The sequence below is a fragment of the Hoplias malabaricus genome, chromosome X2 (assembly GCF_029633855.1).
Source record: "Hoplias malabaricus isolate fHopMal1 chromosome X2, fHopMal1.hap1, whole genome shotgun sequence".
Lineage (NCBI taxonomy): Eukaryota > Metazoa > Chordata > Actinopteri > Characiformes > Erythrinidae > Hoplias > Hoplias malabaricus.
In genome coordinates, this window is record NC_089819.1 from 8,036,372 (window position 1) to 8,055,554 (window position 19,183).

The window sequence follows — 19,183 nt, forward strand, 5'->3', positions numbered from 1 at the left end:
CACACACACACACATACACAGACACACACACATACAGAATTACTCTTATAGACTGAGAAAGACAGAAACAATCATAAGTAAAAGTATGTGTAAAGAGACTGGTAAAGTAGTCTCAATATATTTGTTTGTGGCCTCTATTTATTTATTTATTTATCCATTATCTGTAACTGCTTATCCAGTTCAGGGTCACGGTGGGTCCTGAGCCTACCTGGAATCATTGGGCACAAGGCAGGAATACACCTTGGAGGGGGCGTCTGTCCTTCACAGGGCAACACACACACTCATACATTCTGACACTTTTTTTGAGTCACCAATCCACCTACCAACGTGTGTTTTTGGACTGTGGGAGGAAACCGGAGCACCCGGAGGAAACCCACGCAGACACGGGGAGAACACACCAAACTCCTCGCACACAGTCACCCGGAGCGGGAATCGAACCCATAACCTCCAGGTCCCTTGAGCTGCGTGACTACGACACTACCTGCAGTGCCACTGTGCCAACCGCCTCTAATTATTAAGACAGATAAATAAACAGATGCAATAGAAGTAGAGGAGGCATAAATACCCTTGTGGTCTGCTCCAAGGTGGTCTGCTGGAGCCTCCCTCATCATTCTGAGTCTGTGCAAATAAAACACATCTTTATACACTTTCACAGAGCGAGAAGAGGGGAAACAGATCAAAACTCAAAGAATGATATGGCAGAGAGAGGAGACGAGGCCTGAGATTCGTTTGATTGAGTTTCAAGTGCAAAATAAATCTAAGACCACTCTGACCAACACACACAACCTGTAAAAACCACACACCACCTGTAAAAATCAATTTTATAGTAAGATCAAATCACAAGAGCCACAGTTTGAATCTAGATTTATAGAAAAAAATCATAATTTAAACCACATTGAAAAGATAGATCAGAAAAATATGAAATAGATAACTCCCTTAAACTGTTCAGCCAATCGAGTGTGAACACAAGCCCAGACAACTGGGTCATGCACTGAGAAACTCAATATCTACAAATAGCAGAGCAACACACTCATAAAGAATGTCAAGAAAGACCAGACACAGTCAATACATACAGCAATCTTGACTCACACACTTCTTCTGTTATCAAATCATTCACAGCTCTCAGAGGAATCAGAAATACACGACTGAGACAAAACACACAAGATATTAAAGATAAAATTTAAAGATAAAGAAAAATGTAAATATATAAATTTTTCTAATGACCTGCTTTATTTAATCTTGAATTGACACTATTGTTTGCAGAAATAACTAACCTGTCACATCACAAGAGAGTTTACCTGTTCCCAGACAAACATTGGTCCTAGTTCTCAGCTAAGATATTTCTGTCTAGGAACCAGAGCCTGGATAATCAGTTGTGGAAAATACTTGAGTAAATTTTCTTTGCTACCGTACTTAAGTATTATTAAGAAGACCTGTATTTTCTGTAAAATATTGAAATGGGGTAGTAATATTCTTACATTTCCAAAAGAAAAAATTGTTACTCCTTTAATTTCCTTTTATATTTATTACGAACTTTAATTATGCTATACAATATCTACCAGTTAATGTTCCTCTAAGCATACTGAGAAGCACTGTATAACCCTATTCAAACAGGATTACTTTTACCTGTGGATATGTGGTAATGTAATCAGTACCTCAGTATCTCAGTGATTTTAGTCCCACACGAATATACAGTTTCAATACTGTTTGTGGAAAACCGTTTCAGGAAAGATTCCTGAGCCTCTTACCTACTGTAAAATAACCAGTAAAAATAACCACAGGTTATATTAATCCTGTCTGAATTGTCATGTGACAGAACATTGTGTTTTATTCCAGGGAAAAGGAGTTTTTCATGGGTTTTCTCGAGAATGGAGGAGCTGGATGAAGCATTTAGTAATATAATATATGGCTCAAGTACAAGGATAAGCTCAGTTGCTGAATGACGCACCACACTAAAATGTATAATATGACCTAAATTTCTGGTGGCTGTAGATAGGTTTTGTGCGCAATAGCAGCCTACAGACATGTTATGAACATGTATCAGACTCATTAAGTAACTGTTAAACAGTTCATAATATCAGTTATAATAACTGTGATGAATTAATAGTTTTTAGAAGTTTTTACCAACTTCTTGGTAAAATCTATTTTTGAATCTATTATCTATTTTGAAGAACTAGAAGATATATGTGTTGAGGGCTGGATGTTTTTAGTGGGAGGGCTGTTCTCAGAACTGTTCTGACAGTCTCAAAACTCTAGTAGCTCTGCTGTGTCTGATCCACAATGTGTGGCACTAATGTGTGAATAGACTTACTGACATCCTTTGATAAAGCAACATTACCCAACTCCCCACATAAAACAAATCCCATCCGAATAGGGCCTAAGATAGAGGGAGACACTGCTACTGATTTAACTGGGGAGATTAAAACACAAACACAAATTAATAAAAAGTAAAAATTATTCACAGGTGTAGCCTCATGTGAAGCTGAAATAACCAGGGGTATTTTTTATCTGGTCTGGTTCCAATTAATAGTATGTGACCAACAGAAACAATATACTATTTCTAAGTTATGTAATAAAAGACATGTAACAGTGAGTCTCGAAAAATTAAAAACACTTGCTAACATCATGCAATAGTCATACTACAATCAATCTGCAGTCCCAAAGTCACTGAAATTTTCTGGTTATAGTAAATTTGTTTTATGTGGTTTTGTTAAGTTCATTTGCATAAAAATTCACCCCAAATTTGGATTACAAAGAGAGCTTGCTGCATTTCAGTGAGTAAAGACAGAAATTCAGTCACATCTGTGGAGGAGGGACCAAGGAGCAAAATCCAACAATAGTGTGACACATCTCATACAGCAGCATCCATCAACGATGTGGCATTTTCATTGTCACAAATAAATAAATATTGAGTTCTGTATTGAAATGTTCCTCTCTATTGGCACTCTGAAGTGGCTGACTCACAAGGCCATATCCTCAGCTCTACCCACTTCCAAACCACAGCTGCAGACCTAAACACAAAGCTTTAGCCGGCTGGGCAAGCGGGCTTAAATTCTTCTCTTTCTCAAGACTTGTTTTTTTTTTAAATTCATCTCATATTGTTTATTTCTTGCAAACCTAGGATTTTTGTTTTGTTTGAGTATGAAACAACAGACTGTGACTTAAGGTGGTGAACAGGTGTACACCACTGAATACACAGCACAACAGCTCTCAAAGTCAACAGTGGGTAAATCTGAATGAGCATAATTACAGTAATCATAAAAATGCAAATGAAAGGGTTTCACAGGGACATGCACCATGCCATGCAAAAGAGCACATAATCAAACATCTACATCACAAAAAAGAAAAATCAGCATTTCTTTCAAACAACATGAACGATGAACCATAACCTGATCCTCCTCCTGACTGGCGTCTGGAAACAAAAATACACAAAGAACACATTAAGATACTAAGCAATTATCAACTGTGAACAAACAAGCTACCAAACAAGATGGCATTCAGGCGACCGGAACACATGGATCTCAAAAGAACGACTTCAGGGGACTTTGCAATTGATTTAGTCTTCTGTTCATAAAAGTTTCATTGAGATGTATAATTCATTTTATCACAGGGCGCTAATTCCTCACTCCCCCTCCACTTTGATGTCAGGTTTGTTTTCGGCGAGAGTAATTCATTTGCCCTGAGCTTGAGAAACGTTGGGTGATATAATCAGAACAGTGCATTTACACAGGGAGAGGTCCAAATACCCACTGGCTATTTGACTCAGCACTTTCAAATGCCTATTTAAAATCAGAAAATAGAGCGAAAAAAAAGACTATCAAATATTTCTATCAAATATCAGTTTGAATCTGTGCAGATATCTCTAAAGGGATTTGAATATAACTATTCAAATGAATAATAAAAGTGAATAGGTTAAGGACAGTCTGAGACTCCAGGCTTTGATCATGGCTACACAACTTTGACATTTCCAGAAAACTTTTACAGGAATATAATATTCTCATGGATGAAAGGGAATTAAATAACCTTTTAATCAATATGAGCTATGCACATTGAAATATGAACAATATTGTAAGTAATACTTTAGCATCTAACAATGCAGACCTGTACTCCATATACCAAGATGCTATAGACTGTAAAATGCAGAAAAATTGGTAGATATGCAGTGCAAATTTACCTTGTTTGAAGTCGTCTTCTGAAAATGTAAACATGGTCACCATGCTAAGTCTTCTGCTCTCTCTCTTCTCCCTAAGTATTTGCTGAAAGGTCCTCAGGCATTTCATCCTTCGAACATCTCTCTCACTGAATTCTAGAGGGTGTTCTCCCTCTTCTATTACAGCCTCTTTAGGGGAGCTATTATTCTCAGTTTGCTCCCCTGTTGGTTCTTCCTGTTTCACTTGACTTACTGGTTCTTCAGCTGATAGAGAGGCTGAGATTGATTCAGTGGTAAGGCAGTCAGGAAGAGTAGCTTCAAAAGTATACAATGGTGTTTCAGCGGGGGGACAGAACTCAGGGGAAAGAGGGGTATCCATAGGGTTAATATCCTGCTGAGAAAAAGTCTTTAAACTACCCTCTTCTGGTTCTGGAACAGTATTAAAAGGGTTAGAATAAATGGAAAGGTGTTTCTTTATTTCTTTACAAGCATAATCAGCCTTGTCAACTTGTGATTCTTGCAAGGCTGTAATTGATATTACTGTTTCAAATGTCTCAACACATGGATTTTCAATTACAGCTGATTCCTCAATAGATATGTGACTAACGGGTAATTCTACACTTACTTGAGGCTCACCATAAGCAAATATGGGAATATAAGTTTCAGATTTTTCCACTGGGGAGGTTGCACCAGTTGTCTCTAACTTCTTTAGTGCCCCCTTGAGGGCAGATTTGAAATCGAGCACTGCCCTTCCAAACCTTCTAACAGTATGTCCCACGTTGCCTGCTTCAGCAGCATGAGGCCCACATTCAGAGTTGGCTGAATGAAGATCTTTCTGGTTCCTAGCAGTTATGAGCAAGGTGTTAGGTGGACTAACAATCCCCTCCAACGGGTCTTCAAAAGAAAAACTTGTGCAGTTCCCATAGGAAAAAGTTGTAAGGTGCTCCTCGTCATCTGTAGCAGTAACATTTTGATTCAGAGAAGAAGCACAGGGCTGTCCCTTGTCTCCATAAATCTGAGATATTTGATAATCCGAATTCTGAGAATAATGCCCAACAGATACACTCTCACCATATTCCAAACCTGGCTCTTCAAAATGCACATGCATCTCATATGGATTTGGCAGATTTACATGTCCATACAGTTCGTCCCTACTACATGCGCTAGTAGGAGAGTTGTAGTGCTGACTAGACGAAAGGGAAATGTGCTCAGTACTTGCTCTTGTTGATTCTTCCAGTGCAAAACAAGCATTCTCATCCCTTGAAGGGTTCCAGGTATCTACTTCTCCAATGCAACCATTGGCCTCTTTGAAACTTCCTTGTGTGGAGTAGAGATCCTCTTGGCTGCATCTTATCTGACCACTTGGCTGGTTCCAGTCCTGTTCTTGTCTCATAGCCTGTACCAACCCAGAGGAAGGCCTATCATGGTCAGAGTCAGATTTGAAGCTTTGGCCTGAGGAAAGAGAGCTGGTACTGGGACAGTCTTGTCCATCTTGGCGCTCAAGATAGCCAAAACTCATCTGCTTTCTCTCTGTATTCAGGGTTATGTCTAAACTCTCAGAGGCATCTTGTACCAGTATATTGAGGTCACTATTGTCAGCACTGGTAAAGGAAGGTGAAGCTCTACTGGACAGTTCTGGTCTTCTGAATTCTGATTCTTGGGAACATGCTGATTTGCACTGACCATCACAAAGCAAATCAGCTTCAGACCTTGCTTGCATAGCACTGCTTACATTTGTGCATTCAAGTTTTTGTAGTTTGTCACAGCACTTGGTAAAAGGACTCTTAGATCTGTGCTGGAGGGAAGGCAAGTCCCTGTAAGTAGCTCCAGGCCAAGTCTCTATACCTGTTTTTGAGCCTGAGCGAATGCCCTCGATTTCCATTAAAACTGCATCTACACAGCTGGAAACCTCTTCTACAGAACCACGAACAGAAGACAGATACTCCCTCAGGTCTGAAATTTCCTCCTGGATTTTATTGATGCCTCTCAGTTCCTTCAAAATATGCTCAATAATGGCACTTGATTCTTCCTCTGTTTCCTCATCTTCTTCGACAATCTTGTCCTGGACAGCCATGTTAAACTGACAAAGCAGAGTGTCTTTCTGATGCACTGATATCCCTCCAGAAAGACCCCTGCCAAAAGCTAACCCAGATCCTTTGTGATCTTGAGAAGTTTGGCTCTGCAAATCTAGCGGATTATTGTGTTGCAAGGTGCAAGGTATTCGGATACCACCCTCTCGATTCAATTCTACCTCTCCCACACAAGATGCCCCAGCAATGTCACTGTGTCCTTGTCCATTTGGGACATGAGGAGAGTGGCAGGCCTCAACCGAAACCACTTCCCTCTTGTAGCAGGCTTGAATCTTGCCCATATCCTCTGCCTCTTCTTCATCCTCTTCTTCAATGCCTGCATAGTAGAGACTTGAAGCCTGTGCAGAATGGTCAGATGAACCTTGCAGGAGGCGATGGATTTTTCCTCGTATGACAAGGGCCATTCTAGGGTTTGGCTGCCTCCTCTTGGGAGCCACTGTCTTATTCTTGGGTCGGCCATATTGTGGAACACCTGTACCATCCTGGCCATTGAAGCGATTGCGGGAGAACATTTTAATAATGTTGCAGGGGTAGCCAGAAAAGGCTTTCCAACTCTGAGGCTGAGAGTCTGAATCACATTATGGTTCCAAGTATTGGCTGATAGATAATTGTGAAATGGCTGAGAAAGACAAACATGCACATTCTACATTGAACAACCATACCGCACTGAAATTACTGTCCTTTTACATGTGACAAATTGTTTGATTTTGGAATTTCCTCTCCTCTCCCATTCATTTGGTTCCCAATTATTTAAATATTCCCGAATTATTGCCCAGCATCACCCAATGTCCTTTCAGATCATGCCAAATACTGTTTATTTGCATGTTATCCAACAGTCTGATTACCAATTAAAAGTGTTTATAAAGGCATGGCCCAATCAGCAGCCATGACCTACATTCACTTTCAAGATGGAAAATGTCATATCAGTTATATAGATGCATAACACAAGAGAAATGGGTGCATTGGAAATGCTTGTATAAATGCTGCTTTTCCTTAATACAACGCATCTGTTGACTTGAACCATAGATCCAAATGCATTCATTTATAATAATTAATTTTCAATATATTTTTGTCAAACATAGAAAACCATATTAAATTGAATGGGAATGAGGCAGAACACCGCTAACAAAAAGGAGTTCAGGTTTCAATGATAAGTGAGGCAGAGGGTAGTTTTCTGAGCTCAATTCAGAAGTGAAGTTAAGTATCTCTAGAAAAGAAAGACCCACATAAAGCCAGGGGCATACAGATAATCACAGATTCAGCAGTGTCCTTCATCTCAGAGTCAACAGAAATGAATAGCAGTCCGCAATCAATACCTACTCTACACCTTCAGACACACTCAGGCACACATAGTTTACATGCAGCCTGATAATCCATTAAAAGATAAATAGCTCAAACACAATGCAAAACTCAATAAGCATATAAGACCAACATATCCACCAACTGAAACTTGATCACCAACATGAGCTGAGTCTGTTAATGCAGACTGTAAGAAGCAGCCATATATATAGCCATGTATCTGTAGACACAAACAAGCAGAGACACATCTGTGAAAAACGCAATACATTGTGAATGTTTTTGTGCACCTTTAATGTCCCTGAAAACTCAGACTGAAATGTCAACACTCATAACTCTTTCTCTCTTGCAGCCCACCAGAAGACGTTGAGAGATAAAATAATTTTTTATGAATCTGGAACAGTGTGTTTGACTCTATGGCAACTTAGAGCAATTGATGGCAGACAGGTGAGGTGAGGAAATACATTAAGGAAATCCGTGCTTATAGAAACTCTCAAAACTAAACCTAAAGTTTCTGAGAGGTTTACGGCATAAATTACAGTTCCACTGCTTCACGGATCAGTGTTTTTGGGTTTTTAACTTTCTGGCATTGGTCATGGTAACCATAGGCTTATATGCAGCAGCTCCAGAATATTCCATATCATTTCATGTTTTTTCACATCTGTGCTTATGAAGCTAAGACTTGTATGTATAGTGTAGTTTTGTTTTTAAAAGCATTGATGGATGAAAAGACTATGCTACTGATTATGAGACTACAATGTGCCTCTTCCTTGTTTCTAATGATTCCTTTACATTTTGTGCTGTTTGTAAATAAAATGATGTGCAATGTTTTGGAAATTGCACATAAAAAGCAGAAATGGGGTTGTCAAAAAAAGAGATTTTTGTGAGTCATCTGCATTTTCTTATATAAAATCTATTATGCATTAATTTTTCATCTTCTTCAAAGCTATGAAAAGTTTCATTCCTAAGGTTAGCCACAGTTTTTGCTGTTGAACAATACTAAAGCTTAGAGATACTAAATGTGGACACTAATTGTGATTACACAGCAAAAGCCAATCTTCAAAATTATTAAATTATAACAGGAGGATTCTAGAATTTCAGTAAGTTTAAGAATCACAATCATATGTTGAATACAAATAATTATAAAATGTCAGAATAAATAATGCAGCATTCCAGAATTCCTAGCCTTCTAGAATCTATACAGGATGGACTCAAAAACCTTAGAATTCTAAAATTCTTAGATTCTAAATCTCAGAATCCCTCTCAACAAATACAAACAAATTCTAAAAGTCCAAGATTTTCAACGTTCTAGAAATGTAGTCATTCATCTCAATACCATTCCAGAATTCTATTATTCTGGGCTTTTTTTAATTGTTGTAAGTTGTACCAAAGGTTTTCTGGAGTTCCAGGATTCTGAGCAGCTGCAGAATTATATTAAACAAGATTAAAATATTTCATAATTCTGGTGATTCTTGAGTGATTCTTGAGACGTATTAAGGTTCATTCTAATCAAACTGGAATTCCGGTGTGGTGGATTCCAAGTCTTCTGAACTTAATTAATTCCAGTGTTTTTAGAATTTCAAGAGGGTGTGAGATAATGAAAAGGCTGGGCTATTTTTGGCACAGCTGTGGAAGCTAGCACACCTCATTCTGTAGCGTCAATCAAACCCCAGCGATACAGAATATGGTTGCCTTGGAAACCACACGCTACTTGTGAGCAGGTCCCATTTCTATAGATATCTTTCCATAAACACACCAACTAGCCACAGAAAACTCCCCCATGATCACAGTTTACTGACACTCATCCTTTCTTGCATATACGTCTCCTCTTACTTTTCTTCTTCTAGACTTATAAACACCTCCACAAATAAGAGAGCATTGAAAGCACAGGAGGATTAGAATATTACTCATGGACAGATGGTGGACATCAAGTGAAAGAAAGGTCAGCTCCAATCATATGCTCTATTTGTATCACATCAATTAATCAGCAATCATGGTCAACGTTATCTTTGAATATCCAGTAGAAAAATGAATGAAAATATGGACCATGTCATAACTGATTTAAATCAATGGAGGGACTCAAAGCAGTTTAACCACTCCTGAGCAAGCAAAGATCCCAGCCAATCAGACTTCAAACTACAAAATTAGTTAATTCATTCATTCATTCGATCATTCATTCATTATCTGTAACCAATTATCCAGTTCAGGGTTGCGGTGAGTCCAGAGCCTACCTGGAAATCATTGGGCGCAACTGGAGGGGGCGCCAGTCCCTCACAGGGCAACTACAAATTCATTTTATAAAAAATAATATTTTTTTAATAAAAGTATATTTCTGTATTTACTTGCTTTCAGTTTCAAAACCTTCTTGCTTTTGAGTTCTGCAGTCTCACTATCAATTTGAAAGGTTTCTTGCCCTTGAACTCTGGCCATTTTGACTGGAGGGCGGGATCTAGTTAACCATTGGCTGCTGGAGTGCAGGTGTGTTACCAGGTGTGTTCATTTTAACCAATTTTCGGCTTATTTTTCTGTAAAGCCCAAATTAGTTGCATATTGCGTTTTCGCTCCTACCCTTTCCCACATACATCAAAACTAATCATAATAACAACAGCCGATGTTCCATCAATGAGAAATGTTTATGTTTTGTGTATTTGCTGGGGGAATTACAGAAAAAAATAGAGCAAAGAGAAAAAGACTGGAAGATTTAACCTTAACAAGCCAAAAAAAAAAAAAAAGTTCTTATTTTTGGGCAATCCCAAAAAGGAAACTACACTTTAGAAATTTTGGGAAAATACAACCCACAACTACCAATATTTGTAAGTGACTTTACTGAAAATTCCCCTATAATATGCACAACTTTTACATGGTGTGAAAATGTGCTGTGCAAACCAGCTATGTTTTGACTAGTCAGAATAATAATTTAACGTATCTACAATCATATTCTGTCTAATCAGATAATTTAAGATATCAGAAATACAAAAGGTGAATGAGTTCAAGATGTCTGTAATTTATTTGAAAATATCTTAAAAGGAAATCTGACAAGTCAAAAATAAAACTTTGGATATCTCTGACTTAGTTTTGACTAGTCATTTCTTTTATTTAAGATATCTAGAATTTAATTTCAATCATTCATTCATTCATTATCTGTAAGCGCTTATCCAATTCAGGGTCCCGGTGGGTCCAGAGCCTACCTGGAATCATTGGGCGCAAGGCGGGAATACACCCTGGGGGCGCCACTCCTTCACAGGGCAACACAGACACACATTCCCACCTAAGGACACTTTTGAGTCGCCAATCCACCTACCAACGTGTGTTTTTTTGGACTGTGGGAGGAAACCGGAGCACCCGGAGGAAACCCACGCGGACATGGGGAGAACACACCAACTCCTCACAGACAGTCACCGGGAGCGGGAATCGAACCCACAACCTCCAGGCCCCTAGAGCTGTGTGACTGCGACACTACCTGCTGTGCCACCCCAAATTTAATTTCAGATATTTATAATTTAGTTTTAGTTATCTTAATATACATTTAAAATATCTTTAATGTGGAGGGAATTTAAGATATCTTTAATTGGAATTATGAGTTGTCAGAACAAAAGGCAAGATATCTCTAATTTACTTTTTAGTAAGTAGCCAATAATTAATTTCAGATATCTTGGAGCTTTCATTTAATTCAATGGTAAATTTGATATCCTTTACACCAATCAAAATGTAATAAAAGATATCTCAAATTGTTATTTCCCCTGCTAAAAATAAAATTAGAGATATTTTAATATAGAATTGTTTTAGTCAAAAATTAATTGCAGATATCTGTAATGTAAATCTAGTCACACGATTTAATGTTAAAACGGCTTGCCATACACCCCCACGATCCATGCCATACACACATACACAGTACTTTCCCCTCGCTCTGCAGTTCAGTGAAGACACAAATGTCTAACACATTAATGTGTGTGTGTGTGAGACAGTATACTGCAGGGCAATGGGTGAATACAGTGTTTGTGTGGAGAGGTAAAACTTGCCGGCTTCTGTTGACGTAACAGGGCCTGTAGAATTTATTCAGTGGGTGGGGCATGTCTCTAGCAGCCAATGGCTGAATAGATCCTACCCTCCAGTCAAAACGGTCTGAGCTAGGAAGCGAGAAACATTTCCAAGTGAAAGCAAGACCACAGAACTCAAAAGCAAGACACAGAGAAGCATAACATAGAAGGAGCACAGTGCAAATAAAATAAATAAATAAATAAACAAGTAAATACAGAAATATTCTCTTTATAAATGAGTTATTAAAATTCTCAATATTTATAACAGTCCTCTCCTTTTTTAAATGTATTTTCTCAGTTATGGATTCCGTTTTTATGGTTCTCAAACATTTTGGCCCTAATTGGACACCACAGAAGTTTAACAAAACAATAATATATCACACCATAAATGTTATACCAAACCATTTGTCAAATGGTTTGTTCAAAACCTGCTTTTAAAGGTCTGTGGTGCCCTGTGCTCTGCATTTCTAGTTACTTATAAGATATAATTACATGCATAACAAAAACAGTGTGAGGTATTACACTCACACCAAACAAACCAAATCATCTGTATAAGAGGAGTTAAGAATATGTTTATGTATTATGAATGGCATATAAAACCTAAATAATGCATCAATAAAGTTGTATATATACAGCTTTCATTGGAATTTTTATGATGTTGAGTAACTCCAGAATGATGAACTTCAAGAACTTCAAGACTTTCAAGATTCTACAATGTTTTAAATCTACTTTATTACTACAGTCTATTCAGGAAATATCCAACAGAACTGAAGAATTCTAGTGTGCTTTATACTTCTGGAAGTATAATCATGTTTTTAATTCCTCTTAGTGGGATTCCAGAACTGCCTAAAATGTGTCAATCTACATAGGGTGTAAATGCATCTTCTCGGCATTGCAGAAGCGCAGGAGTCTGGAATTGTGAAATATATAAACTCTACTACATGCAGTTATTGCATCATGAATTACTATAAGGGATTGGTCATATCCTGGAAAGGCTGATCAGCTTTGATTCTGTTGCTGTAGTGACAGACAGACCTGTTGCCCAGATGTGGACAATGACACTCTCCATTTAGAAAGTAAACGGGTCTCAGCGTGGGGTGGGAATTCCTGATAGTTGCAGTGAGTTTTATATTTGTTATTGTGGAGGATGGAGACAGCTGGCTGATAGCAGCAGTCAAGAGCCGTGACATGCCTTTATCTCTTCATCTCCCCGTTTCCCTCTCTCTCCTCCTCTTCCTCTGGCAGAAGTTACTTATTACAGAGCAATGTCAAAGCTCATGCACTCATGGCATCTGTCCATCCCTGTCTCTCTGTCTCTCCATCTCTCTCATTCTCTCTTGCTGATTCTAATCTAATTGAGCCTGAATTGCAGGTGCTTTCAGTGTGAGATGATAAAGGTTGAGGACAGGTAAACAAATAGCATTTCTGGCATTTACGAGAGAGAGCGAGAGAGAGAGAGAGAGAGAGAGAGAGAGAGAGAGAGAGAGAGAGAGAGAGAGAGAGAGAGAGAGAGAGAGAGAGAGAGAGAGAGAGCAGAAGAAATAATTGGATAAGCAGTGAGGTGGCAGCTAGAGTCTTCTCTGTTTTCCATATAATATCTTTTTGTCACACACACACACACACACATAAGCTGTTATATACTTCCTGTAGAGCAAGGTAAATGTAGCTATAATAAGACTATAATATAATAGACTGTATGGCTCTATAAGATTTCTAAATGCAGTACAGCATTTGTTCATTGTAACACTGTAAATCAGTGGTCACCAACCATTTTTACATATAATATTTTGAATGTTTTCATCAGTTTTTCATGGTAAATCTGTTTTTCCATGTGCATTATACCATCTTAGTTTACTGCCATTTGCTTCAGCAGTCCAAAACTCTACATGCTGAATCAAAGGAGCAAAAAATTGTATACATTTATAAATTATTTATTATCACAGTACTTACTTTATGAAGTAATTACTTTATCTTTGCCTCATACAGGGATTAGGCTTTGCATATCTCTTGCTTATATTTCTGTTGAGAGCATTTTATATGCTTCTTTTAGCTTATTGAAATACCTTACCTACTGTTTTATTTAGACGGCTATTTGTATAAATGTACACTATGGTCGCGCATTTCGACAAGGTAGCACATCTTGCTTGTGTTGTAATTTGTAATCCGCATAAATTATTTGGTTAATATCTTCCATTTTGAAGCCAAAACCTTCAGTGCTGCTTGCCATATTGGCTCAGACAGGGCAGAGACAGTGTGGAGCAGCAGCAACGGTCAGGGACATGAATTTGCATAGCAAAATTTGCAAACACAAACCCATTGTGACTGCTGCGTTAAATGTTCCTAATTAACTAGCTAGTGAACCACTGAGGATACAGAATGACACAGCTATAGTAACGTAAATGCTATAACTGAAGCAGCCGTGATATATCGACTTTTGTGGGTTTGAAGAGTGACATGTCGATACTGATCGTCTGGTTGGTGACCACTGCTGTAAAGGATAAAAGGCATTATAACTAGCGTCTAATATTATCTTATAAACCTTAAACACGTTTTATGTGTTATGGAGCCTGATTTTAAGTCATCTACTTAACTGCAGTTATAACAAATATTCTAAGGTTATATGGATGCATTTAAACCAAATTCATAAGAAGTGTTACTAGGTTGTTTATTCTTATATATTTCCCTCACTCTCTCTCATTCTCTCTCTGTTAAATTGAATCAGCAGTAATAGTGTGCTATGCTGTTGCCAGACACACACACACACACACACACACACACACACACACACACACACACACACACACATTCCCATACACTAATGCACACAGTTACATTTATTTTTTCTAAACATTGTTAGCACAATCTTATAGTTTGACACTTCACCTCATCTGCAATTTAGGAGAACGATATGCTCTGCTGCCAGACACACACACACACACACACACACACACACACACACACACACACACACACACACACACGCAGACACACAGACAAACACACTATACTCTATCTAAATTGTCTGTCCTCTACACTAATCCTAATACTGACTGAACACACACACACACACACATGCAGACACTCACATAAACACAGTGCTGCCCTTATGTCTTGTTATTGATTTTTGGTTCTCTGAGGTGTGTGTGTGTGTGTGTGTGTGTGTGTGTGTGTGTGTGTGTGTTTTCAAAACCTTCATGTAACTCTGTAGAATTTTAAGGTGACATTTTAGTTAAAACAGTTAATTAAACTGATAGATATAGATAATAGATAGCATACTATACTCCTTTTCCACAAGTGTTCTCTGGGCTCTTAATAGCGGTCTGTGACATACTTTTTACACAATTCCACAAGGACCAAACAATACAACACCATTTTTAACCCTGTCTAAACAGCCCTGTTCAAAACTGACTGCTTCAACACCTGTTCCTTTAAATAAGAAGGAGCCACAGCTCTTAAAAGAACAAGAGCAAAGTGAAACTAGGCAAGCCAAGTTTTGCTGGACTGCTATTAGCCATATAGCCACTGTCACAGAGGTGTTTCTGGCATCTCAAAACAGGAAAGCCCAATATAAATACCCTTGTCATTGAAAGGTCGGGAGAAGCTTTGGTGCTTCATATCAATGTCTTTGTTTACATGTGGTTATTATTATGTGATTGTGTTGTATAGAAAATATGGAGGGCAGGACTAATAAATGCAGAAATGAAAAAAGGAGCACAAACTTTTGTTCATAATATACTACATCAGTGTTTTTCTTGTTCATTATATTAAAAAATAAATACTAAGTGATCTAGCACCAAAGTACAAAGAAGACCAAGAACATTTTATTGATTTTAAGAATTACAATTACTTATTTATTCAATGTACTAGGTAATAGTAAAACATGTTAAGTTTAATGTGGCTGTGGGCAGCTATATGGAGTTTTATAAACACACTAACTACACAAAATGTCTCCCCACCACAAAGACAGACACAGACAAAGAACAGAGTAAAGTAACTAACACAGAGCCAAACACAGCCCCAGAAACACACACAAATGGAGTGTGCTCCTGTTTTCATTCCCTATTACTTATTTATATGAAATTTAGTAAACGACCCCGTCCAGGTCCACTGGGCAATAAGTCTGTGTCTCTGAGCTCTTTCTTAATTTACTTAACCTACTGGTCTTTCGTTCCAACTGGGAACAATTTTTTTCTGGTTCACAAACCAGTTTTCATCAGTGCAATGAATGGTTCCAAATTTTGTCCACAAACTGGAACTATTCTGTTTCCTTGTTGGTCTAAAAAGCGCTATGTGAAATATGGCTGAACTAACATCAGACAATGTAGTAGTGTCACCTTGTGAACTATGGCTGAACAAACAGCAGAATGTGAAATAACGTTAGGAGTCAGTCAGTAAGCAAACATCCCTCTTCTAGGCCAGCCCGGTGGATGGTCCGGCAACAAGACACTTTTCTTGATTTAAAATAACTTCTGCAACAATTTAAGGTTTGTAACTGCTGTACCACTTAATGTGGACAAAAAAATTGAAAAAGAAGAGAACATCAGCTCTGTCCAAGAGGCTGTCAAATTAGCCAAACAGCTGAAGCTCAGAATATCCCTTTGTTAATCCGTATTTGGGTATTTTCATGATTATAAGTGGCATTAAGATATTTTTTTTAAATGATTTAAACCCACCTCTCTGATATCTCTCTACGTTCTCTACATATATCTCAAGCCATGAGTAGAGACGCTCAAATGGAGCATGGTTTAATGCTAATGAGCCAGCATTTCATGTAGGAAGAGGCACCATATCTGATTCTAAACAGCCCACAAAAACACTGACTGGATTGTATTATTGTATTATTAGTCTGTGGGTTGTTAGTCACTACAGATAAATAAATATATGCAATCATTTACCCTTTTAATGACCTATGTTCTACTCTTTTATTTGCAATTTGTAATGAAACATTTAATGGAATAAACATTTTTTAGTCCATGTTTGAAGATAATAGTTGGTGACACAGGGTCAGACACCACATATTTACATTTATTAGAGAGCACTGACTAAGGCAAATGTGTGATGAGCCAAAATGGTGTCCTAAGATTCTGTCAACATATAATGCTGAACATGTCTAGGTTGATTAAATACATTTGGTATAAAAGGGGAAAACAGGTTAAATGCTTTTCATGGTTGTGTAGTATATATATATATATATATATATATATATATATATATATATATATATATATATATAAATAAACAGTATCAAAATGGACTGGACACAGCCGGACAACATACTATACATATTGATGTCTGTATTCATCTGGACCATGACTTTCTTTAAGAGAGGAGAGGAAATAAATTATTTTATGACTGCATATACAAAAAGAAATAAACCTATAGCATTACAGCAATGTAATAATAAAATTATATATATTCCTCAAGTATGCAAATGTTTGTGTACTGTTATTCAAACAAGGCTTGGTTCATTTCTCATAGAAAATAATGCAAATAAACTAAAATATGATGCTTTTCTACACATTTCACAACATAGTTTCCATTTGCTGTGTTTAGAAATACATAATATGCTACAAGGATTTATAAACCGTAATTAAAAATAAAATTAAATGTGCAGTTCTTTGAAAGACTAACAAATATGTCCAGTTTTTTGTATACATTTGTCAAAAGACAGATCTATGCAAAAGAAAATCTGTCAATTCATTTGAAAGCAGGTACAAACTCACCTCCGACTGACAAAATGTTCATTCTAGTCATGCTGCCCTTCAGTTCCTCAGCAAAGAAAGAGCGACAGGTCCATGATATTAATGAAATAAAGGATGAAAATAGCGCACACGACGGCATCTTCAGTCATGGTCCAATAACATTACAATAATCCAAATAATCCAGACGCAGAATCCATAGTGTGTTTAGTCTCCAACTAATACATACTCCATCACACAACATTTCTCCACAATAACTCCTGTTAAGAAACACAATTCAAACTAACTGCACTTATTCCTAAGCATTATTTGATTATAAACCAACGTACATTAAAAAAAATAACGGTTCCCATTTAGTACACACTATTCAAAATAATTCACAGATTCTGTTGTAGGGAGCCACAATGTAAGAATAATTCATGGATTCTAAAAGGTTATTTACCATATAGAGCTTACCTCAAAATAATTTACCATTCTCAATTCCAATTCCAACAATAACACCTACTAGTATCTACAATTCAAATCTTCTATTGGCTAATACCTACAAAATAATTACTAGAGAGTAGTACACACAATTCAAACTGTTCTTTTACCTAGTACCCCCAACTCAAACAGCTCCTCTGGCTAGTCCCCATAATTCACAAAATCCTATTGGCAGGTACCCCCCAGTTCCAAGTAATTTATATGCTCTAAATCCTAGTATTTACAATTCTAAATAATTTACAAATTCTTTAGGCTAGTACCCATAATTAAAATATGTTTTAAGCTAGTAACCCCAATACAAACAAATTAAGAAATTCGTTAGCTTAATACCCAAAATTTAAATCATTTAAATATCCATTAAGGCTATTACCCATAATTTTAAATGAGTTTCCATGCAATAAAAAAATGTTAAACCTTAAACAACACACTCACCTACTCTACACAGCACTCTATTTCCTTCTCTTCGAATGCACACATTTGTATCATTCTTTCACCCCTTCGTTCTTTCCCTCTCCTTCTCTATCTGTAGCTTGTTGCTCAGAGAGCATCCAGCATTCACACTCTCTCTCTAACTCCTCCCTATTCTCACTTGCCTTCTTTCTCTCTCTCTCTCGCTCACTCACTCTCTTTCGCTCTCTTTCTCTCTCCCTCTTCCATCTGCTCGTCTTGGTCTCTTTCACGTTTTTCCATTCTTGCCTCTTCGTCTCTAACCCCATCACTGCTAACGCTCCCTGAATCACTGCTGTAACAGAAACACTCTCAATACACTAAAAACACACTACACACAAACACACACAAACATACTACATAGAGTAACAAACACCACACACAACAATCTTGTGCCTATATTTTTTTATATTTATATTTTATATTTTTTATATTTTTGTTGTTTGGATTGTGTGTGTAATCTTGGCACTTTTTCACTGCTTATTACCTACTCTACTCAACTGTACTGTGTTTTTTGGTCCCTGGTACCTGGTTGGATTTACACTACCAAAGCTACCCCCAAAATATAGGCGGTGATGTTTCCAAACACTGTCTCTAACTGGAACTGCTGGCTTTGAAAACCACAACAATGGCAGCAAGAATATTAAGCGTTGTTTATTCATTCTGTATTCGCATGTTGTTGTTGTTCTTGAGACTGTCCAACTCTCACTGAAGCCTTTCATTGAGCACGAATCCAAGGGACTATTTTATCTTTTAAAGACCACTGCATAATTTTATGAGCTGCAGTAGTGAATCAGATAAAAATAAATACATTACCACTACTGTACCTTGGAAAAGTTTAAATGGCTAGTTTGTGCTGAATGCCTGCTTTTAATCAGGAATAACATGTCTCTTTGGCACATAAGCACTCTATAATATTAGCATGTAATGTTTAGTCCCTACTCAACTTGCTTGGAACAATGGGGAAGCATGTACTAAAAA

At 37.4% G+C, this 19,183-nt stretch overlaps 1 protein-coding gene across 1 annotated transcript in view; it reads right to left on the bottom strand.

Moving 5' to 3' along the window:
- The window catches only part of LOC136676408 (protein unc-13 homolog B-like), a 56,732-nt gene extending 38,423 nt beyond the window's left edge, over nucleotides 1–18,309 (bottom strand). The window contains exons 1-5 of the mRNA XM_066653405.1: nucleotides 18,188–18,309; nucleotides 17,297–17,532; nucleotides 4,175–6,859; nucleotides 3,390–3,412; nucleotides 566–618 (exon numbers count right to left, since the gene is read on the bottom strand). Coding sequence (XP_066509502.1) covers nucleotides 566–618; nucleotides 3,390–3,412; nucleotides 4,175–6,752 — 2,654 coding nt within the window. The 5' untranslated portion in view covers nucleotides 6,753–6,859; nucleotides 17,297–17,532; nucleotides 18,188–18,309. The remainder of the gene's footprint in view (nucleotides 1–565; nucleotides 619–3,389; nucleotides 3,413–4,174; nucleotides 6,860–17,296; nucleotides 17,533–18,187) is intronic.
- Nucleotides 18,310–19,183: the final 874 nt, after the last annotated feature.